Below are 24,834 nucleotides of genomic sequence, written 5' to 3' on the forward strand. Positions count from 1 at the left end.
CCCCGACCTGGCCCCGCCCAGGCCTGGCCCCGCCCCACGGCCTCTGAGTCTCGCCGCTGTGCCTGCCTGCCCGCCTCGCCCCGCCCCGCCCCGCGCCGCTCCGCGCCGGCTCCGCAGCTTGCGCCCGCCGGCGGGTCCGGCGCCGGGCCATGGCGCTGTTGCGGGACGTGTCGTTGCAGGATCCGCGGGACCGCTTCGAGCTGCTGCAGCGTGTTGGGGCCGGGACCTATGGCGACGTTTACAAGGTGCGCTGCGCGGGGCTGCGGGACGGGCGGGAGCGCAGGAGGAGGGTGCATCTTCACATCCCGCCGCGGGAGCCCCGGCCCCGCCCCCTCCTCACCCTGCTTCTCACCCTGTGCCCCGCAGGCCCGTGACACCGTCACGTCCGAACTGGCCGCGGTGAAGATCGTCAAGCTAGACCCAGGTGTGGGCCCGGGTGGGGCCTCTGTGCTCCAGGGAGGCAGGCGGGTGAGCTGGCGGGGGCGGAGAGTTGACATTTTCTAGAGCCCTAGAGAAGCGGACCCCAAGAGAAACTAAGGTCCGGCAACTGCTTGGAGAGGAGAGAAATACTCTACTCATTTTGCACATAGTGACAGAGTCTGGGCTACGCGTGTGCCTCCCCCCCCATAATGCCTTGTGCTCTCCAGGAGACGACATCAGCTCTCTTCAGCAGGAAATCACCATCCTCCGTGAATGCCGCCACCCCAATGTTGTGGCCTACATTGGCAGCTACCTCAGGTGAGGTTGTTTATCTTCTTACCCCAGAAAGCCCTTGTGTGTCCTGCATTGTGCCAGCCCCAACTCTGTCTCCCCAGGAATGACCGCTTGTGGATATGTATGGAGTTCTGTGGAGGAGGGTCACTGCAGGAGATTTACCACGGTGAGAGCCAGACTCCATGGGACATGGCCTTTCCCAGTGCCAACATAGGGGTAGGAGGCATCCTCCTGGCTGAACTTGGGACTCCTCTTAGCTTCTTGACTAGCTGTGTGACCTTGAGAGAAATACTGTCCTCCTCTGGGCTCAGTTTCCCAGTCTGAACCTGGAAGAAATGTGGCTAACATCGCTTTGCTGTAGTGGTGCCTGCTGCTTTCTGCTATGCAGGGTGGGTAGGGAAGGTCAGCAAATCTCTCAGGCTCTTTCTCTTCAGCCCTGTATGTATGTTTCAGCCACCGGGCCCCTGGAAGAACGGCAGATTGCCTATGTTTGCCGGGAGGCACTGAAGGTACAGGGCTCATGGGCAACACTCATTTTGGAATCTTCAGGAGTGTGGGCCCACCCCATCTGGCCAGTGGGAGACTGGGACTTTGGGATGGGTTGGCTCAGGGGATGTGGGTCCTAGCGGGAGGGGGGCCCCAGTTCTGTTGCCGGAAGCAGCCTATTTCCCTCTTGGCTCAGTCACTTCCTGTTTGGGGAGAGGGGTGGAGGAAGCTGCTTGGGTGGGGGGCCCCAGTCCTGAGGAGGGGCTCAGAAGAGATAATTAGTGCTGAGTAGCTGTCCTCAGAGACTTCTATTTGTCCCTAGGGGCTCCACCACCTGCATTCTCAGGGGAAAATTCACCGAGACATTAAGGTAGGGGCCGGCCAAGGGCAAGGTTCAAATGAGGAGGAAGCTGCCAGGCATCTGACACAATCCTTTCTCTGTCCCCCCCCCCCCACTCTCCCAGGGTGCCAATCTTCTGCTCACTCTGCAGGGTGATGTCAAGCTAGGTCAGTACTGGGGGATGCCATGTGGGTGAGGGTTCAGCAGGGGCTCAGAGACCATAGAATTGGGTGCTGGAGATCCCAATCACTTTACTGCTTGAGCCTCAGTTTCCCCGCTTAGGAGATATAGTATTATTACTTGCCTGCCAATAGTGGCTGAGTGAGATTGGATTGGGAGGGATCTGACATGGGATCAAGTTTTCAGAGATGGAAGGATGGTGACTCCTCTCAGATGAGGGGCCAGGCGTGGCTTGGGATAGGTGTGGCTGTCTGTACCCTATCCCTACCTGGTATAGCCTGGGCCCTGTGGTGGGAGGTAAGTGAGTCCCTGGGGCTGGTAAGAGTCTCTTTGCTGCAGCGGACTTTGGAGTGTCAGGCGAGTTGACAGCATCTGTGGCCAAGAGGCGGTCTTTCATTGGCACTCCATACTGGTAAGATGGTGGTGCCCTGGCAATAGGGGTGGTGGCCAGAAGAAGGGCATCTGGCCATCTTGTATGTGACCCTGATTCTAGGATGGCACCAGAGGTTGCTGCTGTGGAACGCAAGGGTGGCTACAATGAGCTGTGTGACGTCTGGGCCCTGGGCATCACTGCCATTGAGCTGGGCGAGCTGCAACCACCGCTGTTCCACCTCCACCCCATGAGGTCAGCCTAGCACATGCCCCTTGCCTGACCCTTGCCCTGCTGACCCTTGACCCATGAGTTCATATCCACCCTAGGGCCTTGATGCTCATGTCGAAAAGCAGCTTCCAACCACCCAAGCTGAGAGACAAGACACGATGGTGAGGGCTCACCCACAGCTAAGTATCCTTTTCCAGCCAAGCCCAGTGGATAGAGGCTTTTGCCAAGGATTGAGCTTGGTTCCCACTGTAGGCAATGGGACAGGAGGGAAGGGCTCATGGCTTGTGATGGAGGCACTCCTGTGGTGCAGCAGCACTGACCAGGCTCCAGCTCCTTTGGTGGCCGGCTGGGGCAACTGACAGGTTGCTTCTTTGCAGAGCTTAACCTGGGTTCGGGTGGGTGGGGCTTTTGTATCCACCAGGACCCAGACTTTCCACCACTTCCTCAAGCTAGCCCTAACCAAGAACCCCAAGAAGAGGCCTACAGCTGAGAAGCTTCTGCAGGTGGGAGGCAGGGCATGAGCCTGGGGACTTGAGGCTCAAGGACAAGGCCTGGAGGGCAGGGAGCAACCTTAGCACCCCTTGCTCTTCCAGCACCCATTCACAACCCAGCCACTCCCTCCAGCCCTCCTTACCCAGCTCCTCGACAAGGCCAGCGACCCCCACTTGGGAACCCTCTCCCCTGAAGACAGTGAACTGGAGGTAAAAGGGGGACTGGGAGCTGGGTCAGCCCGGCCTGGTGGGAAGGTGGTATAGATCAGAACTTTTGTGACTTGTGGAATTCCAGCAGAACTTCTCTCTAGTCAAGCCCACTGCCATCTTCGGGTCCAAGCCAGCCATGACTATGACTAAGCGTTCCTCCTTTCTGTGTGGCCTTTGGCAGGTGTCTTGATGTTTCTGTGCCAGTTTTCCCATCCGTGAAAGGAGGGCTGTTTTATTTCACAGTAATCTTAGGGCTGTCAGGAAAACAGGAGCCCTGATGGGTGTCAAGCCCTGGAAGAACTCCTGGCTGCGTGCAAGTCTGCTGTTTGTGTTCTTTCTTAGACCCACGATATGTTTCCAGACACCATCCATTCCCGGGGCCATCATGGTCCAGCTGAGAGGACCCCCTCCGAGATCCAATGTAAGTCTTCTGATTGGGCTAAATGCACCCATGGACCTGGTGTTATTGGCGGGGTCCATTCTGAGACTTTGGCCCCCTCCTAATCTAATACACTGGTTCCCTAGTTCACCAAGTGAAATTTGGTGCTCCTCGCCGGAAAGAGACAGACCCTCTCAGTGAACCGGTGAGGCACTGGCTGTATGTATTTGTGGAGGGGGCTTCAGAGAGGGGCTGGGTGTGCAGATGCAGGTAGACTATCCCCAGTCATGGCCACTCTGAAGCAAGGTTTGCCTGTGTCACCTGGGGTCCCACGCTGGAGGATCCTCCTGTGCTTGTGTCACCTGGGGTCCTGGGCTAGAGGTCCCTCCTGTGCCATTCTCCTTTAGATAGTACTGGAAAGTGGAAGGCTGACCACACCCTTTTGAAACCTAGCTTTCACAGGACTTGGCCATATTCCTCAGTCTGCCTGTCATAGGATGGCGCCACCCCATCCCCTCTGTCCCTAGTTTCTTTTTCCGCTCCCATGGTGCCCATCTCTCTGTTCTGCTGGCTTGCTGTCTCCCTCCATCTCTGTCTCTGTCTTTCTCTCTCATTTTTGTTGTTTTGTCTTTCACAAGTCTTTGCGTGTTACAGAATGTTCTCCATCTGTCTATTGGTCTCTCTTGCTCTTTCTCTTTTTGCTGATGTCAGACGGTTCCTCTAACTTACTCTGGCTGGCCTTGAACTCACCCTATAGTCTAGGCACACCTTGAGATCCAGATCATTCCTGGCTCTCCTCTCCCATCTATTGAAACCCTTCTCTTTTTTTCCACCTCTGCTCTGGTGTCTCTGCCTTGGTTTCCTCCAGTGGGAGGAGGAGTGGACATTCCTGGGGAAAGAAGAACTGAGTAGGTGAGTGAGTGGAGCTGGGGAAGCTGGGGCAGGTTGGGGCTTATGGAAGACTGACCACTGCCCCCTTCCTCTGGCCCAGGAGCTTGCTGCAGTCAGTCCAGGAGGCCCTGGAGGAAAGGTGAGGACCCATACCTGGGGTGAAGAAAGGCCTTCAGGCCCAGGGTGGGGGGGGGAGGGGCAGTCCTCTCACTCCCTCATGCCATCTGCTGTGTCCCTGTAGGAGCCTGACTATCCGGCCAGCCATAGAACTCCAGGTGTGGATTGGAAGAGGGTAGAGCTGGGAAGTAAGCTGTGTGCATAGAGTACTATGGGACAGAAGTGCATCATGGGGCCTCTGATAATTGCCAGGCTGTTTCTGACCCTCTTGCCAGGAGCTGGACTCCCCAGATGATGCCATTGGAACTATCAAACGGGCCCCATTTATGGGACTGCCCCACACTGAGTCAACATCTGATGACAATGCCCAGTCTTGCTCCCCAGGTGTGGCCCTGGGTGGGCAGGCCATGGGAAATTCTGGGGTAGGGCTGGGGCTTGGAGTCACTGTGGTCTGTGCACATAGGAACCCTGTCAGCACCTCCAGCTGGCCCTAGCAGCCCCCCACTGCTGCCAACTGCCTGGGCGACTCTGAAGCAACGGGAGGATCATGAGGTGAGAGGTCAGCAGAGGAGTGGGGGTGGGGCTACAGGGTGTCACCTAGGCCCTGACTCCTTCCCTCCCTCAAACACAGCGATCATCCTGCCATGGTCTTCCTCCCACCCCCAAGGTGCACGTAAGTATTTCCTGGCTATTCCTGGGTCCTATTGTCCTGGCATTGCCACTGGGTTCCTCCTCCACTATTCACTTTCTCCCCAGATGGGTGCCTGCTTCTCCAAGGTCTTCAATGGCTGCCCCCTGCAGATCCATGCTGCTGTCACTTGGGTTCACCCTGTGACTCGAGGTGGGCCAGGGGTAGAGCAGAAGCAGTAACTTAGGACACCCTTAGCTTGGGCCAGGAACGTGTGGCAGCCTCTGACCTTATGTCTGTGCCTGCAGACCAGTTCCTGGTGGTAGGGGCTGAGGAAGGCATCTACACCCTCAACCTTCATGAACTGCATGAGGATACGCTGGAGAAGGTGAGACTTAGTGGCGTTTGGGGGCAGAGGCACAGGAATGTTGGGTGCTGACCACCTGTCTACTGGCTTTGGTCTTAGCTCATCTCCCATCGCTGCATCTGGCTCTACTGTGTGAATAATGTGTTGCTGTCACTCTCAGGTAGGAGGAAGAGGGTACAGAGGCGGCCAGAGCACCCTTCCCCAAACTTTCTCTGAGCCCTATGTCTTCCTCTTCCGCTTCAGGGAAATCCACACATATCTGGGCGCATGACCTCCCAGGCCTGTTTGAGCAGCGGAGACTGCAGCACCAGGCACCCCTCTCCATCCCTACCAACCGCATCACTCAGCGCATCATCCCCAGGTCAGCAGGTATGGGGTACACAGGAGGTCCAGAATAGTGCCTGCTGGATGGGACTCCACCCTCCCTGGGACTGCCAGGGTCTTAGCTAATCATTTAGGCACTTCCTGTCTCCGAGGCTGCTTCCTCCTGGTCAGTAGTTGGTGGCCTCCCCTCCTGTCCACTTGGCTTGTTAGAATGAACAAAGGGATGCAAGTGTGAAAGTGCTCTGCAGACAGCAGAGATGGTGGACTTCATCCTGCAGTTCAGTGGCCCAGTGCCGGGCCTGGCGATGTGTCAACAGAGCCCTGCTTTGGAGAAACAAAGGACCTGGGCATTTATAGCAGACTGCTTGGTTCAAGGAAGGGGCAGGGGTAGAGGTGGACAGAGTGCTCTGAAAGCCAGAAAGCAGAGACAGAATTAGAGGATGCATCCCAAGGCTCTAGGGGAAGGGAGAGTGAGTGCAGGTGAGAACAAACAGCAAGGCCTAGAGGACCCCGTTTGGCCTGAGGGTTGAGAGCCGCACAGGTGGCGAGCCCTTCCTCTGTTGCCAGGACTTGGACTCTGCCCAGTGTACAGCAGTGCTGTCAGCATCTCAAAGGGTCTTATTGTGTACTAGTCAATATGCTTCCTGTGATAGGCGGTTCAGCTCACTGTCTAAGAGCCTGGCTGGTGTCGTGGCCCAACATCCCAGCACTAGGCAGAATGAGGCAGGAGAAGATCAAGTTTGAGGCCAGCCTGGGCTACACAGAAGGGATACTTTTTCTCAAAAACATAGTTGGGCATGGTGTTGCATGCTTGTAATCTCAGTACATGGGGGATAGGGGCAGGAGAATCAGGAGTTCGTGGTCGTCCTTGTCTACCTATTGAGTTTTAGGCCAGCCTGGGCTATGTGAGCTCCTGTCTCTGACAACAGAATATACTGTCCATATCAAGAGCTACAGTAGGACTGGTGTTGGGAAGCACAGTGGTCAGGTCTAGAGACCAGTGCAGAGGAGCCCACTGCAGAAGCTAAGTAGCCCAGCACTGACATGTGGCGTTAGGCTGTCACCATTGAGCAGGTAATTATGCAGCGGCACCTTCCTCATATGTTCTTTTTTTTTTTCTGGGGCTGGGGACCGAACCCAGGACCTTGCGCTTCCTAGGTAAGCGCTCTACCACTGAGCCAAATCCCCAACCCCTCCTCATATGTTCTTAGCATTGTGCAGAGCTCAGGCACATCTATGGACCTGAGGGGACCTTTGCCCCTTCCCTTGACTGTGTGTGTGTGTGTGTGTGTGTGTGCGCGCTTGCTTGCTTGTGTGCATGAAGGAGGTAAATGGTAGAACTAGAAATGAGGCTCTTTGGCAGTAATGGAGGAGGACAGGCTGAAGAAGAGGACATTAAAAGGCTGTTCTGGGGGCTGGGGATTTAGCTCAGTGGTAGAGCGCTTACCTAGGAAGCGCAAGGCCCTGGGTTCGGTCCCCAGCTCCGAAAAAAAGAACCAAAAAAAAAAAAAAAAAAAAAAAAAAAAGGCTGTTCTGAAAGCCTTCAATGAGAAAGTGCTATTTTTGTGGCAAGACCGGGGACAGGGCTGAGGCTATAGCTCACTGGTAAGGTAAGGTAAGGAAAGGTAGCTTGCCTAGCATGTGAGGCTCTAGATTTAGTCCCCAGCACTGTAGGAATAACCTAGGATTTTGGGCCTGGCAATCTTGCTCAGGGGTTAAAGATGCCTGCCACCAGATGGTGAAAAGAGAGCGGGTTGTTCGCTGACCTCCACGTATGCACCTTGATGTGTACACATGCACACATGTGCACAATGAAAACATTTTAAGAGTCATTTTATGTGCATTGGAGTGACTGGGACTGGAGTTACAGACTGTTGTGAGCAGATATGTAGGTGCTGGGAATTGAACCCAGATTCTCTAGAAGGCAACCAGTGCTTTGAACCACTAAGCCTTTCTTCAGCCCCAATAAATGTAAGTTTCCAAAGAAGCTAGAGATCTTTAGAGAGAAGGTTATGTAAGGAGAAAAAAGGTCCTAGGGCAGGTGCAAGTCTGGTTTGCTTGAGGAACAGATCATCGAGGGTCTGTCTTCAGAGAGGCCTTGGGCTTTGACTTAGAGCAGCTTGGAGGCCTCTGGTGAGGTGTGATTGGCACTGAGGTCTTCATGGGATCTCTGCTGCGGGTGAGGACTAAAGCCCTGATGGGAGGATTCTAGAGGCCATGAGAAGCCTGTCACAGTGGTAGGTGGCCAGCAACAGGGGTGTGGGCTGCAGTAAGAGTAAAGGAAGTGAAAAATGGTCTGGTTTTCATTCTGTTTTACAAGTGGAGCCAGCAGGATTTCCTGGTGATAGGTGGTGTTTGAAAGAGAAAGGGGGTCAAGGTTGAGTGCAAGGCTTTTGACCTTGGTGGAAGGAAGGATAGAGCTGTCACCAGCTGTGAGTGACGTAGGAATCTGGGCTTGAGTTGGATTTGCCATATATTAAGTAAATTATATGTCTATCATCTCAACACTCAAGAAGTTGAGGCTGGAGGATTACTGAAGTTTGATGCTGTAGTATGAGAACCTTCTGAAAATTCACATTTCAAAAGATGCAAATTCTCTGTGAGTGGGTCCTTCCTGGTCCGTCTGAGAGAGCTGGACCACCCAGAAGAGTGGGCCAGGAAACAGCTCCAACTTGACTATGACCAGAGGCAGGCCAGGCCCCAGGCAGCAGCACTGGGAAGACCTGGAGGACAGCCTTATCTACAGAGCTCACACCAAACCTGTATTGGTGCCCTGTGCCCTCTGGGCTTCCTGAGCCTCTGTTCTGACCCCTAACCTTTAAGCAGAGGGCTTGCCAGACTTTGAACATAAAGAAGCGGAAAACATGAAGTTTTTGTAGAGGAAACACCAGATGCAAAAGTATCAGTGCAGATATGCCTGTGACCTGCTCAGAGGCCAGCTGGGCCAGAGTGGGAGGAAGAGGGAGGGCAGAGGTCAGCACAGGGGGGCAGACACCGGCTTCCTCCCAGGGGCCTGTTCTGGCAGGAGCACAGGCAGGACCTGAGTCACTGGGAGGAGATTGCAGCGTTAACAGCCCAGTTCCTCAGATGAAGAAACAGGCTCCAATGGTCAGTCCCTGAGGGCATGGGGACTCCCCATTAGACAACCATCCACCTCCCCACAGGGTCAGAGACCCACCTAGGTGCAGAAGGCAGGCCATTTGCTGTTTGAAGTCTTTACATCTCCCAGGGCCTGTTTGTCAGTCTTTGAAATGAACTAAGTATACTCAAGCTGGGACCTGCCTCAACTTCTGGTCTCCACACGAGCTGCTTGTTAAAAACTATACAGACGCTCTTACCAGTAATCCTAGCACTTGAGAGACTGAGGCAAGACAACTGCTATAAACCCCAGGCCAACCTGGGCTACAGAGTAAGACTATGTAAAAAACTAAAGGAGGGCTGGGACAGTAGCTTAGCTTATCAGGAAAAGGTGCTTGCTGCCAAGCCTGAGGTAACCTGAGTTCAATCTCAGGGAACCATGTGATGGACGGGGGACTGGCTCCTACAGTTGTCCTACCTATGTGACATGATGTGCTTCCCCACAATCGGTCAGTGTAAAGAAATGCTTTATGTTTTTTTTAAGATTTATTTATTTATATATAAATACACTGTATCGGTCTTTAGACACACCAGAAGGGGGCATCAGTTCTCATTACAGATGGTTGTGAGCCACCATGTGGTTGCTGGGAATTGAACTCAGGACCTCTGGAAGAGTGTCAGAGGGCTCTTCTTTTCTTTCTTTTTTTTTTTTTTCAGAGCTGGGGACCGAACCCAGGGCCTTGCGCTTGCTAGGCAAGCGCTCTACCACTGAGCTAAATCCCCAACCCCAATGTCAGAGGGCTCTTAACTGAGCTATCTCTCCAGCCCAAGAAATGCTTTATTTTTAATTGTTTTAAATTTATTATTATTATTATTATTATTATTATTATTATTAGTAGTAGTAGTAGTAGTAGTAGTAGTGGTAATTGTTTTTGTTTGTTTTTTTTGAGGCAAGATCTCTCTATATAGCCCTGGCTGTCCTAGTACTCACTGTGTAGACCAGGCTGACCTTAAACTCACACAGACCCTCCTGACTATGGCTCTCAAGTTCTGGAATTAAAGGCATTATTTTCAGGGAGGGTGATAACCCATTTGCCATGGTATACAAGTGGAGGTCAGAAGACACCTGACAGGAGGAGTTCTTCAGGGTTTACCACATGAATCCCGGGAACTGAGTTGAGGTTGTAAGTCTGGTGGTAGCAGGTACCTGTACCTAAGGGGCCAGCTAGTGAGCCCAAGAAAAGTTAAAAAAGAATGAAGAGAAAAGGAATGTGGTGGTGCTGGATCTGGTGGCTTAGGTTTCTAATGTTGGCACCTGGTAGGATTTGACAAGATCAGGAGTTTGAGAGCAGCTTGGGTTACATGAACCATGGTTTTCTCCAAAAACTCAAACACAGAAGCGGACTCAGTGGTTAAAAGCCATCCCTCCTCCCTCCCTGCCCTTCCAGAGGACTTAGGTTCAGTTTCTGTCATCCACATGGTAACTCACGACGACCTTTAACCTCAGCTAGGGGATCTGATACATTCTCACCTTTGCAGGCACAGAATTAGTGTACATTGGGTCCATGTATACATACGTGCATGCATGCAAACATTCAAATACACAAATTTAAACTTTAAAAAGAGAAACCCAAAACAAAAGAACAATCCACCCCCACCCCCACCCCTACTGCCGGTCAGAGTGAGTGCCCAGGCTGGGGAACCTAAGATACCCAGAGCCTCAGCCCCTTGCAGCTCTTAAAGGCACACTGCTGTGCCTCCCTGAACCTAGTGTCTCATCCATAAAGCCAGGAAGGGGACAGTGACCACCTCACAGGGCTCAGTGGGGGCCTTGCTCAAGGATGGCTCCCAGAACATATGCTGATTTTGATCCCTACAGACGCTTTGCCCTGTCTACCAAGATTCCTGACACCAAAGGCTGCTTGCAGTGCCGTGTGGGTAAGAGCTGGCTGTATGGGGTTGGGAGAGGTGCTGTGATGAGGCTGGACCCTTGCCCACACCCTTCTCCTCCCACAGTTCGCAACCCCTATACCGGCAGTACCTTCCTGCTGGCCGCCCTGCCTGCCAGCCTGCTTCTGCTGCAGTGGTATGAGCCACTGCAGAAATTCCTGCTGCTGAAGGTAAGGGACCAGAAGACCCTTGGGTGGCAGGATGCCCGCGGAAGAAACAGAGCCAAGCCTCTCTGCTGTCCCCCAGAACTTTTCCAGCCCCTTGCCCAGCCCGGCAGGGATGCTGGAGCCGCTGGTGCTCGACGGGAAGGAGCTGCCACAGGTGTGCGTGGGCGCTGAGGGACCTGAGGGACCCGGCTGCAGAGTCCTGTTCCATGTCTTGCCCCTGGAGACTGGCCTGACTCCAGACATCCTCATCCCTCCTGGTGAGCAACAGCACTAGGTGCTGCAGGGAAGGAATGCTTGGGAAAGTGGGGGGTCGGGGGTAGGGACACTTCAGTCCTGGCTCTCTGATCTGGACTTCCTGAAAGATTTCCGTAGACTAGCCTGGGTGCAGTGGCATAGGACTGTGATCCCTCCTCTGAGGCTGAAGCAGGAGGATTGCATGAACCCATGAGTAGATGCTAGCCTGGGTAACATAACAATCCAAAGCTTAAAAGTGTGGTAGGGGGCTAGAGAGGTGGCTCAGTGGTTAAGAGCACTGACTGCTCTTCCAGAGGTCCTGAGTTCAATTCCCAGTGACCACATGGTGGCTCACAACCATTTGTAATGGGATCTGATGCCCTCTTCTGGTGTGTGTCTGAAGACAGTTACAGTGTACTCATGAATAAAACAAAGTAGCTGTGTAAAAGTTTAAGCCCTCCTCTTCCATTAGCATTAGACATAAGGGGTTGGGGATTTAGCTCAGTGGTAGAGCGCTTGCCTAGCGAGCGCAAGGCCCTGGGTTCGGTCCCCAGCTCAAAAAAAAAAAAAAAAAAAAAAAAAAGCATTAGACATAAAAAAACAAAAGTGTGGTGGTATAAGCATTTGGCAGGCTGAGGCAGGAAGGGCATATCTCAGTCATGGAGAAAGCTCGGGCAATAGAAAAGGAAGGGCTCTTGGTGCCAGGATTCCCTTGGGATTTCATTCCTAATTCTTCTGCTGCTTTTTAAAAAATATTTTAAAATTCATTTTACGTGTATGAATGCTTTGCCTCCATGTGTATATACATACCATGTGCATACCTTGGAGGTCAGAAGAGGGTGACTTGGAGTTATAAGTGATTGTGAGCTGTACATGCTGGGAATTGAACCTGCAACCTTTAGCAGAGCCACTAATGCCCTCACCCACTGAACATCTCTCCAGCCCCGTCAGTCTTTTTAAGATTTATTTATTATATAAGTACACTATAGGTAGCTGTCTTTAGACACACCAGAAGAAGGCATCAGATCTCATTACAGATGGTTGTGAGCCACCATGTGGTTGCTGGGATTTGAACTCAGCATCTCTGGAAGAGCAGTCAGTGCTCTCAACCACTGAGCCATCTCTCCAGCCCCAATCCCAGCCCCTTCAGCCTTAATTCTTAGAATGGCCCTGTAAAATAGCAACTCATGTCTGAGTTACCAAAGAGGAAAATGAAATTCAGAGAGGAAGTGACTTGCGCCAGCCGCACAGCAACTGAATCTGATAGCCTGGTTTGTCTGACCCTGGAGCTTCTATAGGCTCTTATGAGACCCTGCAACCCCTCCCGGAGTCCAATAAGCCTAAGGCAAGTCCCTTGTTCTGAGTATTATGACCCTATGAGGCTGGTGTGAGGTGAAATAAGCTGTTGGTTTAGGATTGGCTGTAGCCCCTTCAGTCCTTAGAATGCTGGAGTAGCCTGGTGGCTCAGCAAGTCAGGCCTTGCCCTTCCTTCTCTGTCCACAGAGGGGATCCCAGGTTCTGCACAGCAGGTGATCCAGGTGGACAGGGACACAGTGCTGGTCAGCTTTGAACGTGAGTGCCCTAGGATCTGGATTGGAGGGCAGTGGAGAGTGGTGGTGAGGAAGGCTATTTTTTTATGGGTCTGCCATCCTAGCAGGGAGCCCGGTGTCTCCCACTCACAGCTCTCTCCTTGCACAGGCTGTGTGAGGATCGTTAACCTGCAGGGAGAGCCCACGGCTGCGCTTGCCCCTGAGCTAACCTTTGACTTCCCTATTGAGACTGTGGGTGAGTAAGCCAGATGTGGGCCTGGCCATATTCAGTCCAGAAATACATGACTGGGCTTAGAGCTCAGGGCTGGCAGTGGGACCAGGGTAGCTTTCCTACTCCCTTAGGGGAGCCATCCTGGATACCCAGCCCAGTGAGGACCCCTGCGAGTTGGTCTGGGAGTAGCCACTGTACTTTGTGGTAAGGGTGAGGGGATTCGTAGAGTGCAGGGGGAGTATAGGGCTAATAGCCCATTCTTCCAGTATGTCTGCAGGATAGCGTGCTGGCGTTCTGGAGTCATGGCATGCAGGGTCGAAGCCTTGACACCAACGAGGTGAGTGGGGCTCAGGTCCTAACTGCTTCCAGCTCTGAGCCTCCTGTTTAGAAAGGACTATTGGGAGTGTCTCATGGTCCCTTGTCTTCCAGGTGACCCAGGAGATTACAGATGAGACCAGGATCTTCCGAGTGCTGGGGGCCCACAGGTAGACATGGGATATTCTGAAATGTACCTTCCTTCTCAGGTCCCATCCCCAGGCTAGACTTGGGATGGGCTCACCTAGCTTGCCTGCTTTGCTTACCTTGTGCCTCTTCCCCCACCCCTAGGGACATCATCCTGGAAAGCATTCCCACTGGCAACCCTGGGGCACACAGCAACCTCTATATCCTCACAGGTCACCAGAGCAGCTACTGAGCTATCCCCCTGATGTCACCCAGGCCTCGGTTGCCACCTCCAGCCTCTGCTGGGGTCCCAGAGAGCAGACCTAGTTCTGAGAAGTGTTTGGGGGCAGAGAGGAGAGGTAGCCCACCCACTTCAGCAATAACCCCAACCAGTGGGAGCTGTGAGCACCTACCCTCCCTGGAGAGTTGTCCCCGTACAGGAGACCCTGGGCAGGATGGGCTGCCTGGCCGATCCATTCCACTTTCTCACTTTTCCTTCCCATTCTTTCTGCCAAGAGCCTGTCCCAGGTTTTATCCTGGGCAACATGTATTTAAGAGAGAATTATATTGGTATTAAAGCTGGTTGGTCTTATCCCACTAGTCCCTCTGAGGTGAAGGAGTTGAACCCTCACCTTCTGTCCCTTCTCTCCTTCCTCTTTCTTTCCCTCTTTCCTGCAGGACACTTTTCTTTAAGTACTTGGTTGGTCTCAGGCATGCACCATGGAAGGGCCAGTCCACTGGTGCTCTGTGGAGTCTAAGCTCAGGTGACATAAACCATTGTCCCTGGTCCAGCAGCTCTCACTCAGTTGTGTAGATTGAGTCCTCTGCTATAATCTGGCACCTTATGGACATGTGCAGGGCAGCCAAGCACCAAATAGGATCTTGCCTGTGGTCTGTGGGAGGATGCTGGAAACTAGCTACCATGTTTATAACATTTCTGAGATGTACGCTCTGCCCCTGCCATCTACTGCAGTATCCGTGACAAGCATGTAACAATTCAGTGGGCATCGGCTTAGACCAGGAAGATGATGTGGGCTCCTTTAGTGTTCAGTCACTCATTCCAAGATACAGCTCACCACCTAGGAAACTCATTGGCACGAATCTCCCTGTGGCTTATTGTATTTGTCCTCTCTTAGTTTCCTTCCCTGTGGTCCCAGACACTGGCTGAAGATCCACTGAAGGACGGCAGGGTACACAGAAAAGGCCTGGCCTAGGAGGGTTAAGGGAGCGTGTGGAGCAAAGGTCCAGCTCACTCTCACCCTCCTGACATTTAGAACACATGTTGGCAAAAGGTGCCTGGTATGCTGGCTGCAAGTACTTGCCAGTCAGTGAATCAATGGGTGGGTGGGGGTGGGTAGGTGACAGTTCATGTGTGGCTCTTGTGGCAGTTACTGTCCCTGTGACTACCCTCTTCCAAGCTCTGATTGGTTTCCAGTGACCAAGAGGTTTGCTTGGCTAAATAGGAAGCCAGAGGAGGAAAAGGACACAGTATTTGTCCTCAGTGAGACAGTCCCAGAGTCAGCTGAGGGGCCAGGGGAGACAGGGCTACAGAGTAAATACCTAGCTTCCTATCTCCCAGACTTCTGGGGTGCGGGGTGCCGGTGATAGGTGTGAGAGGTGTTCACCACCCAGCTCACAACACTTGATCCCAGGTGCCCTGGACGAACTGGCCCTCAGACTTTAGAGCAGTAGGCTGCAGGCAGTGACACCTGGTGGCAGGAGTCCATCTGAAAAGGTTTAGGGGTATAGCATGCCAAGGTGAGGGGCCTGTGAAAGGCAAGATCCACTGATAATGTTTGCTCCCAGCAAAGGTGGGTGCCACAAGCCAAAGACGGGGCAAGCCAGGAATATGCACTGAAAGATGTAATTTTATTTATGTATTTGTTTATAGATAGCCTTTTAAAAAAGAAAATAGATTCTAGGTTAGACTGTGGTGAATGCCTGTGAACCCAGTACTCAGGAGGCAGAGGCAGGACCGTGTGAATTGTAGTCCAGCCTGGTCCACATAGTGAATTCCAGGCCAGCCAAAGTTATATGTAGACAGGGCTGCGTCAAAAATAAATAAAACTTGCCTTCTCATTTATCCTCCAGTTCCTTCTAGAAGTATTTATGATATTTAAACAATTTGACATATTTTTATTCACATGGAAATATTCTATATATCTTTCTGGCTTTTTGAAAATACATTCTGGAGATCTTTACGTTAACAACCTGGCATTTTTTTGTATAGCTAGAGCAGGGTTTTATGCATTTAGGTGACTAATGTTAACAGAAAGATCTTTATTGATGGAATGTATTTCTACTTTAATATCACAAACCACACTGCAATAAATAACTCCTGTGTCAAAGCCACTCTGTGTTTGTGGGGATCAATCCTGGAAGAGGCATTGCTGGGTTGGCTGTGTTTGCCAAAATGGGGTGTCATACAGATGCCCTCTGTGGGAGTTAGCTATGGGATGAGGCCTCCTTTCATTTCTGTGGACAGAGATACAGGAGCAGTTATGGACTCACACCTGTCAACTAGCACTTTAGACTCAGGCAGGATTTCCAGGCAGGGCTACATGCTGAGACCCTGTGTGAAAAAAGAACAGAGAACATGGGTAAACTCATTAGCATGTTCAACAAACAGGCCTGTGGCAGAAAGGCATATGGAAAGCCCTGGGGCGGCCCATCCCTGAAGTTGCAGAGGAGACTCTGGAACGAGAAAGTGATGTGGAGGTCAGGGCAGGTGCCATGTTCCCTGAGTTTTCCTCACAATGCCCCATCAGCTAAAGCAGGGTAATTGAACTGTCGAGAAATGCTGAAGTCCTGTCTAGATCAGGTTGGCCTGTGGGCATGCCTTTAAAAAAGGAAATTCAGCCCACTGTGAGTGGCACTGTTACCTAGGCGGAGCTGGGGGTGGGGTGGAGTAGGGGTGGGTTCCTGGAGTAAAGAAGGCAATTCTTTCTCTACCTTTGACTATTACTATAACTAGCTTCTTCAAGTTCCTGTCTCAGCTTCCTTTAAAGGATAGACTAGCTGGGCAGTGGTGGCACTCACCTTTAGTTCCAGCACTCAGGAAGCAGAGTCAGGCAGATCTCTGAGTTCAAGGCTAGCCTGGTCTAGAGTGAGTTCCAGAACAGGTAGGGCTACAGAGAGAAATCCTGTCTCAAAAGGCAAACCAATAACCAAAATAACAAAGACTGTAAGCTGGCCATTTGTTGCTTTGTGGGTTCTTCTACCTTGCTCCACCCTTTCAACCCCTAACACTAGATAAGGGAGAAAAAAAGGATAAAGGGGAAAATAAAGAGATCCCTGAGTTAAGTCAGGAGTCCGAAAGAGGGCAATGTTATTGTTAAACATAGGAGAGCCCATTTCCTTGGGGTAAGTTTCATCTTCACTGTCAGGCTAACTCACTTTTTTTTTCTTCCTTCTCTGCAAACAACTACTTAACAAATCACGTCTCAGGGTCCTAGTATTTACAGAGTCTCTGAAAAGTTCCCAGAATTCCAAATGTCACACAATCACAGAAACTATCTGCAGCTGGCAAAATCATGTCCCTTGCTAGAGCATGAGGCAAATCATCGTCAGTTACTGCAGATAGTCCAAAGCAGTCCCATGTCCCACACCTGGGATTAAATAGAAAACAGTCATAATATTTTTGCATTTAAAGAAACCAAAATCCCAAAATTGTCACTGTAATCTGTAAAGGAAACAAGCTGCTTTCCCCTAGAGTTAACTGTTGTTGGGGACTGGAGTGCCCTGTAGCAATGGAAATGAGGCTAGGATGGCTGTTAAGGGTGAGAACTGGGAGAGAAGGAGACTCTAAGTTTTGCCCCCTTAATCCTTTCCCTATTTCTAAAAACTTTAATTTTACTATATTAAAGAGTGTTTACATACATGTATCATGTGTGTGCCTGCTGCCTTCTGAGGCCAGAAAGGACACTGGATTTGAAGGCAGCCGTGAGACCCTGGTTGCTGGGGAACATAATGAGTTTCTTGCAAGAGTAGAAGTGCTGTTAACCACTGAGCCATTTCCCCAGTGTCCCTTTTCCTAATTTTTAAATGATCCATTCTTTTCTTTGTGTAGTCCTGGGTGGCCTAGACCTCACTCTGTAGACCAGGGTGGCCTAGAACTCAAAGAGATCCATCTGCCTCTGCCTCCTGAGTGCTGGGATTAAAGGCAAGGGCCACCACCGCCCAGTGGGATCCTTTCTTCTCACTTATTCTCCATAGCATCCCTCCCCTCTTCATGTTCATATGCCTTACCTAAAAAGAACGTACGGGGATAGGTTGGTGGCAGAAAGATTGCTTAGCATGCATAAAGCCTTGGGTTTGACCCCCACTGCTGCTAAATGGGTAAGTGGGAGGCACAGGTGCTGTCCCAGGAAACAAAGGATCTAGATCAGTGGTTCTCAACCTGTGGGTTGAGCCCTCTTTGGGAGGTGTCTAAGACCATTGCAAAACACATTTACATTACCATTCATAAAAGTAGCAAAATTAGTTATGGAGTAGCAATGAAAGTGATTTTATGGTTAGGGGTTCCCACAACAGGAGGAACAAACTATATTAAAGATCACAGCATTAGGAAGGTTGAGAACCACTCATCTAGATAATTTATAAAAAACTAAAAATAGGGTGTAGGGGGCTGGAGTGATGGCTCTGGTTAAGAGCACTGACTGCTCTCCCAGAGTTCCTGAGTTCAATTCCCAGCAACCCCTTGGTGGCTTACAACCATCTATAATAGGATCTGATGCCCTCTTCTGGTGTGTCTGAGGACAGCAACAGCACACACACACACACACACACAATAAATGTCTTTAAAAACTGAAAACACCCATATGCATAAAAAATAGGGTGTGGCATACAGTATATGCCTTGGGAATCGGAGGCAGGAGTTCAAGTTAAATTGAACAGGGAGGAAATAGGTGGAATTGTGTAGCCATAATTTTTTTTTTTCGGAGCTGGGGACCGAACCCAGGGCCTTGCGCTTGCTAAGCAAGCACTCTACCACTGAGCTAAACCCCCAACCCCTAGCCATAATTTTTTAAAAAAATTTTTATTTTATGTATATGCATACCCTGTCACTGTCTTCAGACACACCAGAAGAGGGCGTCAGATCCCAATACAGAAATTGCCTATTTCAGCTGCAGAACAATACTGTCCATATGCATAAAGACACCCATATGCATAAACGCATTATACAGAATAGCTGACTGTTAGCAGTCCTTAATGATTCTACTTTGAGAGGCCTATCAGGTGATCCAGGGCCAGAAGGCCAAAGACTGATGCTCAAAAGTTTTGAGGAATGAAGGGCTGTTCAGGTAGTCAGCTGTCTCTACAGTTCTTTGAAAAGCTGTTTGCTGCTTCCTATATACCCAGATAATGTTTGTCATTCTCAGATTTTTGATGGGGTTGAAGACTAGTTTTAGTCTCATCAAACTCAAGTTGTTTAACATTGAGAGAGGGAGAGTTTATAGAGTAGATGAAATGGTTTTCAGGTGACATTACAGGCTAAAATCTGAACACAATCCAGGGATAGTGGATTCTGATAGAAATTCTGAAGAATTTCTGATCTGAAATTCTTTCAGATAGAAAGATCATAGTAGACAAATATGATGGACTAGATGTTATTTATACATCCCACTATGTAATTTACATGGTCATTATGGTTTTGTTGAATTTAATGAGAAAAGAGGTTTTTTTTTTTTATTGGACAGAAAAGATAAAGTGAAGGGGGTGTTTCTGATGAAAGTCCCTGTTCTCCAATTGGTTCTTTTTTTTTTTTTTTTTTTTTTCGGAGCTGGGGATTGAACCCAGGACCTTGCGCTTGCTAGGCAAGCGCTCTACCATTGAGCTAAATCCCCAACCCTCCAATTGGTTCTTGATTTGTCAGTAAAGAAAGGGTGCGTGTGCGTGTGCGTGCGTGTGTGCAATTACTGAGCAGAAGGTACAGAAGGTACAGGCGGGACTCTTCCGGGTCCGAGGAGGAAAAGGGAGACACAAGGAAGAGAGGTTTTTCTTCTGCCATGCTTTGGAGGAAGAACATAGCAACTGGGCAAAGGCATTTAAATAGATCCTGGGCAAAGGCATTTAAAACCACACACAACACTAATCTGTGATACATGAGACCTTATTTCAAAGTAAAAGATGGTTCTTGGAAGAGAAAGATGCCATTACTGCTTGTTCCTCCTGAAGCCTTGTTTTCCCACAATCCCTTCCTACTCTGAGCCCTCAGAGTCAAAATGTGAGATGGAGTCATCCTCTATTTTCTTCATGAAAGGCCTTGAGTAAGGCCTTTCTTTCTTTCTTTTCTTTTTTTGGTTGAGACAAGGTTTTTTCTGTGTAGCCGTGGCTGGCCTTGAACCCACAGAGATCCACTGGATTCTAAGTACTCAGCTAAAGTCATGTGCCGCCACACCAGACCCAACTTTCCCTTTCTACTAGCTTTTCATAGAGCAGTGTCAACCTTAGATTCCAGTGCAGGGTCTAAGAGGCTGCAAAGGGCAAACAGTATGTGGCTTTCCAGGGTGGTAGCTTCACAATGTCTGACTGAAACTTACATAAGGTGCTGCATTGCCCCTGAATGGGTCACACACTATGTATAAAATTTCAGTTTCAACCAAGTACGTAATCACTTAAAACAAAACATACCTTGGGGAAAAAAAAAAAACAACAAACCAGCCTGGGGGTGCACGCTTGTAATCCTTGCACTCAAGAGGCAGCAACAGGCAGATCTCTGTGAGTTCTAGGCAAGCCTGGTTTACAGAGTGAATTCCAGGACAGCCCAGGCTATATAGTGAAACCTTGTCTCAAGAAAACCAACCAACCAAACCATACCAAAGCAAAGCAAAGCAAAACAAAAAACAAACTAACCAACCCAAAGGGTTGGGGATTAGCTTGCTTGTAGAGAACTTGCCTAGCATGCAAGGAGGTTTGGGTTCCAACCCTAGCATCAATAAACAGGCAATGGTTAGTGAGTGCCTATAATTTTAGTACCCTGGAGGTGGTGAGAAGAGGATCCATCCAAAATTTAAAGTAGTTTGAAGCCAGCCTGGACAAGAGACCCTTTCTGGAAAAGAAGGGGGTGGGGTGGGTGGGCGAGCTGGGTGTAGTACACTGTCTGCCTGCCTCTGCCTCCCAGTGCTGGGATTAAAGGCATGTGCTACCAATGCCCATCATAAAAATATTTGTTTTTAAAGGTTTTTACTATTCTTATTGATGTGTATGTGTCCACACGTAGATATGTGCATGTGAGTGCAGTGCCTGATGAGGCAGAAGTGACAGGCAGTTGTGAGCTATTTGACATGGAAGCTGGGAACCAAACTCAGTCCTCTGCAAGAGCAGTTCCTATTAACTACTGAGGCTTCTCTCCAGCTTCCCCCTGCCCCCCTCCTCCCCACAGTTGTATTACTGGCTAGTCTTGAACTCTAGCACTGGGATTAGGGAACTGAACCACTATTCTTGATCTTTTTGCTATTTCCTGTTAGTTTTTTCTTTTAGATGGGGCTTAACTATAGAGTGTATAGCTTCAAATTCATAACTATCCTGTCTTAGCTTATGTCTTTTGTAGAGGATACCAAGGACCAGCCTAGTTAGGTCTGGATTCTGAGAGGAGTGTTTGGGAGCAGTGAAAAGAAACTACTCGAAGTCAAATTATGGTCCAAACCGGCAGCCTAGTTCTGCTGAGACGGCTTTCCAGACTCTTCTCAGTGTGTTCTGCTCTGCTTTAGACCGCTTTTTCTTGCAATCTAAAAACTTTCGGGTTGAGACAATTAGCTTTTTGCTCTAGACGGTCTCTTTGCTAGTAAAAATTTGAAAAGTTCTCTGGATAGTTATGGGTTTTCTGACCAAAGTCAGAAAAACTGCTATAAAAAATTCTTGGGTTTTCTAAGTCAGAAATCCTGTTAGAAAAATAAAGTAAATCTTGGGTTTTCTGATCAAAATCTGAAAGCCTGAAAAATTCTAAAAGAGCTATGTTTGTTCTTCAGACAGCCTCTCTGGATAGCTGCTAGGAAAACCTAAAAGAACTGTGTCAGCTCTCTAAGTAATTCTTGGGATTTCTGACCAGCCTTTAGCAATATGCTGAGACATTAGTTAGCCACACCATCTCCTCCCAGACTCATGCTGTCTCTGATTATCATGGAGTCATTAATGTTAACAGGGAGGACATTCCTCAGAGGAATGTGAAAATATGCACATTATTATATGAGCAAGCCTTCAGCCCACACCTGCTGGCTCTGTCCCAGGGGCAGGAACCATGTCATTCTGTCCCCACCAAGGCCATGCCTGACTCGGCAGGATGATTGTTTCATTTCTCCCTGTACTGCAAAGTCGGTGCCTTACTGCAGAACAGCATTGGTCAGTGCAGCGCATGGTAAAATGAAGACAACACTGTCCTTCATCTGACACTGTTTCTAATGAGAAGGTACATTAAGTCTCCTGATGTAAACCCATGGATAGATATGGGCAGATTAGAATATTATACAAGACTTACAGCATTGTTATCCTGAATTATAGAATTCTTATAATCACTAGGTAGGGTCTCATCATGTAACTCTTGCTGGCCTGGAATTTGTTACATACATCAGGCTGCCCTTGAATTCTGCCTGTTGAATACTGGAATTAAAAGAGTGGTTTGTTGGGGTTGGGGATTTAGCTCAGTGGTAGAGCGCTTGCCTAGCAAGCACAAGGCCCTGGGTTTGGTCCCCAGCTCCGAGAAAAAAAAAAAAGTGGTTTGTCATCAAATCCAGCTTCATAATTACTTTTTCCCATAGGTGATCTCATGACTTCTAAAGACTGGAGCTAAGTATAGCTATGCATTTAGAGTTTATGAAAATATGTACACAGTGCTTATCTGCACCCATTAGCAAGTCGGGGTGTTTTCCTTAAGTAGCATTGTCAAGAATGTTCTTTTCTATCAATACTGCTAAAAGTTATCTCAAGTCTTCTATGCTCCACTAATTTAAGACAAGCATGTCAGAGCAGGTCACTTCCCACTGATTTAGGGTACTAGGGTGCTGTGTTCACTCTTCACTGGGTTTCATGTATTTCCCACATGCCTCTTCTTTCATTAGTTCACAGCTCTGAACAGTCACATGGTGTTATGTTGGTCAGCCAACTACCTTCAGGGATTTGCTGACAAGCCCCATGTTTCCTGCAAGTGCTTCATTGACTTCAGTTACCTCTCCAGACAGAGGAGAGTTCACTGGCAGCCTTCACATTTTCCAGAGCACCACACTCATCCTGAAGCACAGTGGATCTGGTATGCAGTTCTATCCCTTGACCGGCAGGAAGCCATGGTGGTATACAGGCTGCAGACCATGGCCTGAATGTTCCTTGACATTTCCAGTGCCATGACTGATCGGGGTTCCAAGGGTTGCCATGCTATGCCTCCATCACCACTTACTTTTCTATTGCTGTGAAGAGACACTATGACCAAGGAAAATTATAGAAGAGCTTGCAGTTCAGAGGGTGAGTCCATGGCCCCACGAGGGTGAGGAACATCAGCAGGCAGCAGGCATGGCTCTGTAGTAGGAGCTGAGAATGTGTATTGAATCAGCAAGTACAAGGCAGAGAGGCAGAGAGAGGGAGACAGACTAGGCCTGGTGTAGGCTTTTGAAATTACCCCCAGTGACACACTTCCTCCAACGAGCCCACATTTCCCAATCCTTCCCAAACAGATCTATCAACTGGGGGCTAAGCATTCAAATAAGTCCAAGGGAGCAGCCATTCTCAGTCAAACCACCGCAGCCCGCCAAGGTCAGCTACATACTGGTTATTTTCAATATTTGGGATCAAATTCAGGTCCTTGGCCATACTAAGCCAATATTTACTACTATGCTTCTTTTACAAAAAAATTTTTAGAGATTATTTTTATGTGTATAGGTGTTTTATCTGCATGTATGTTTGTGCACCACTTGTGAGAGCAGTGCCTGAGGTGTCAAGAGGAGGAAATCAAGATCCCCTGGAACAGAAATGAGAGGGTTGTTAGTTGATATGAAGGTACCAGGTCCTCTGGAAGGGCATCCAGAACTCTTAACTGCTGAGCTGTCTCTCCAGCCCCCCCTCTACTTAGTTTTAAAGGCTCTTTGGGTATTAGACAGTTGGTTTTTCTTCCACTTTTACAGGTCTGCAGGTGGAGTTTGGGAGTTGCCTATGCCAGGCAAGAGCTCTGGAATTGTATTTTCAGCCCAGACATTTGTTCTTTCTCTATTGTAGGACCATTTCCTCCCTATCTGTCATAGTCTGTTGACTTGTACCACCCACCGGACTTGAGTTTGTCTTTGTAGTCTCTCAATTCCTAGATTACCCTGGTTTCTACATGTCTTCAGATTTTTCTACATCATTTAAAAAAATATATTTATGTCTTATATATTTGAGTGTTTTGTGTGCATGTAAGTCTATGCTCCATATGCATGCAGTGCCTGTAAGGCCAGAATAGGGCTTTGGATTGATGCCCTGGGACTGAGGTTACAGATGGTTGTGAGTCACCATGTGGATTACAAGAATCAAACCTGGATTCTGAAGAGTAGCCAGTGCATGCTCTTATTTGATAAGCTATTTCTCTAGCCACTCTAATTATTTTTAAACATCTTTCCCCCTACTGGGTTGAAATAGCTTGCTTTCTGAGAATCCTATCTATTCTAAGTTCTATTATGTTGCACTAGCCTGTTTTTTTCTGGCAAGAAGTGTTTTCATTATTTTTACATTTATTTTATGGAAAGGCATGTTTGGCCTCAGTTTCATTTACAAGTTCCCTTCCATTTTCATGGGTATGTAATTTTAAGGTAACTTAATCACATTCCCAACACACTGAGATTTCGATGGAAGTGCACACTTAACTTCTGAATTGACTTTCTCTCATTCTAATAACTTTGAGCTCCTAATTTTACTTTATAAGAATTAGAATTACAGGCAGGTGCCATTGAACCTTTTTTTTTTTTTTAAACTTTCTTGAGACAGATATTCTGTACCCCAGGCTAGCCACAAACTCATGTTCTCCCGTATCCACCTCTCAAGTTCTCGGTGACAGGCTACTACTTGGCTACGTTGTCTTTCATCTGAGGATGAAAGTGCTGTTCCATCACCAGGTATTTTCTTACAGAAATTAGCCTTTGCCTCCTGAGTACTGGGATTAAAGGTATGAGCCACCAAGACCGGAAATAAAATCTTTAAACTTACGCAACTACCCTATTTTAGTCATTCTGTAACACTAGTTTCCAGAGAAAACAGGAAGTTCTTCTCTACCTGCGGCGTCGACCTATCAGGTTCGTCAACTCGAGCCCACCCCTTCCCCGTGGTCCCTCCTTACCTCTAACACAATGACTAACGTCACTTAGGGCTTCCGTTCTGGTCCCCCTGGTGTAAGGGGCGGAGAGACCGCGTGCCCTCCCTACGCATGCGTACCTCCTGCCCTCCGCCTTCGTTCCGGCTTCTCCCTTCCCGAGCGACTGATCCCTGGGGGAAGGGAGTCGTTTCAGCCAATCCCGTGGC

The 24,834-nt window shown here is 49.3% G+C and overlaps 1 protein-coding gene, 1 long non-coding RNA gene and 1 pseudogene across 7 annotated transcripts; 1 reads left to right on the forward strand and 2 right to left on the reverse strand.

The window, feature by feature from the left end:
- The first annotated feature begins 68 nt into the window (after positions 1–68).
- Positions 69–15,711, forward strand: Map4k2 (mitogen activated protein kinase kinase kinase kinase 2). Of its 6 annotated transcripts, none has more exons than NM_001415830.1 (32): positions 69–245; positions 367–424; positions 648–738; positions 816–880; positions 1,168–1,223; positions 1,523–1,570; positions 1,665–1,707; positions 2,060–2,132; positions 2,214–2,345; positions 2,420–2,482; positions 2,743–2,824; positions 2,915–3,022; positions 3,365–3,443; positions 3,548–3,606; positions 4,270–4,313; positions 4,393–4,431; positions 4,534–4,567; positions 4,685–4,793; positions 4,873–4,961; positions 5,041–5,082; positions 5,166–5,250; positions 5,346–5,425; positions 5,504–5,564; positions 5,648–5,765; positions 10,686–10,744; positions 10,823–10,926; positions 11,003–11,180; positions 12,661–12,729; positions 12,856–12,942; positions 13,185–13,255; positions 13,348–13,403; positions 13,525–15,711. In NM_001415830.1, exons 1-32 carry the CDS (start codon positions 150–152, stop codon positions 13,610–13,612), a joined length of 2,466 nt encoding a protein of 821 aa, NP_001402759.1. In that variant the 5' UTR covers positions 69–149; the 3' UTR covers positions 13,613–15,711. The 6 variants fall into 6 exon arrangements, 4 of the variants coding, with proteins under 4 accessions (NP_001402759.1, NP_001402760.1, XP_087404593.1 ...); NM_001415831.1 differs by having other exon boundaries at positions 2,447–2,482; XR_015619564.1 differs by having other exon boundaries at positions 73–245; positions 5,648–5,773.
- Positions 15,546–24,719, reverse strand: LOC134483960 (uncharacterized). Its single transcript, XR_015652845.1, has 2 exons — positions 24,653–24,719; positions 15,546–15,931 (listed from the first exon to the last, which is right to left on the reverse strand). It is a non-coding gene; the product is annotated as an uncharacterized LOC134483960 (long non-coding RNA).
- LOC120100224 (U7 small nuclear RNA) lies at positions 21,266–21,323 on the reverse strand (annotated as a pseudogene).
- Positions 24,720–24,834: the final 115 nt, after the last annotated feature.

This window comes from Rattus norvegicus, chromosome 1, assembly GCF_021556685.1.
Source record: "Rattus norvegicus strain SHRSP/BbbUtx chromosome 1, alternate assembly SHRSP_T2T, whole genome shotgun sequence".
In the NCBI taxonomy this organism is placed as follows: domain Eukaryota; kingdom Metazoa; phylum Chordata; class Mammalia; order Rodentia; family Muridae; genus Rattus; species Rattus norvegicus.

Bases quoted from the DNA above. Each gene is read 5' to 3' on its own strand.
- Map4k2 (NM_001415830.1), top strand. From the start codon at position 150: ATGGCGCTGTTGCGGGACGTGTCGTTGCAGGATCCGCGGGACCGCTTC. The intron at 1,708-2,059 runs GTCAGTACTGGG...TCTTTGCTGCAG, and splicing joins GCAGGGTGATGTCAAGCTAG to CGGACTTTGGAGTGTCAGGC. The intron at 12,943-13,184 runs GTGAGTAAGCCA...CCATTCTTCCAG, and splicing joins CTTCCCTATTGAGACTGTGG to TATGTCTGCAGGATAGCGTG.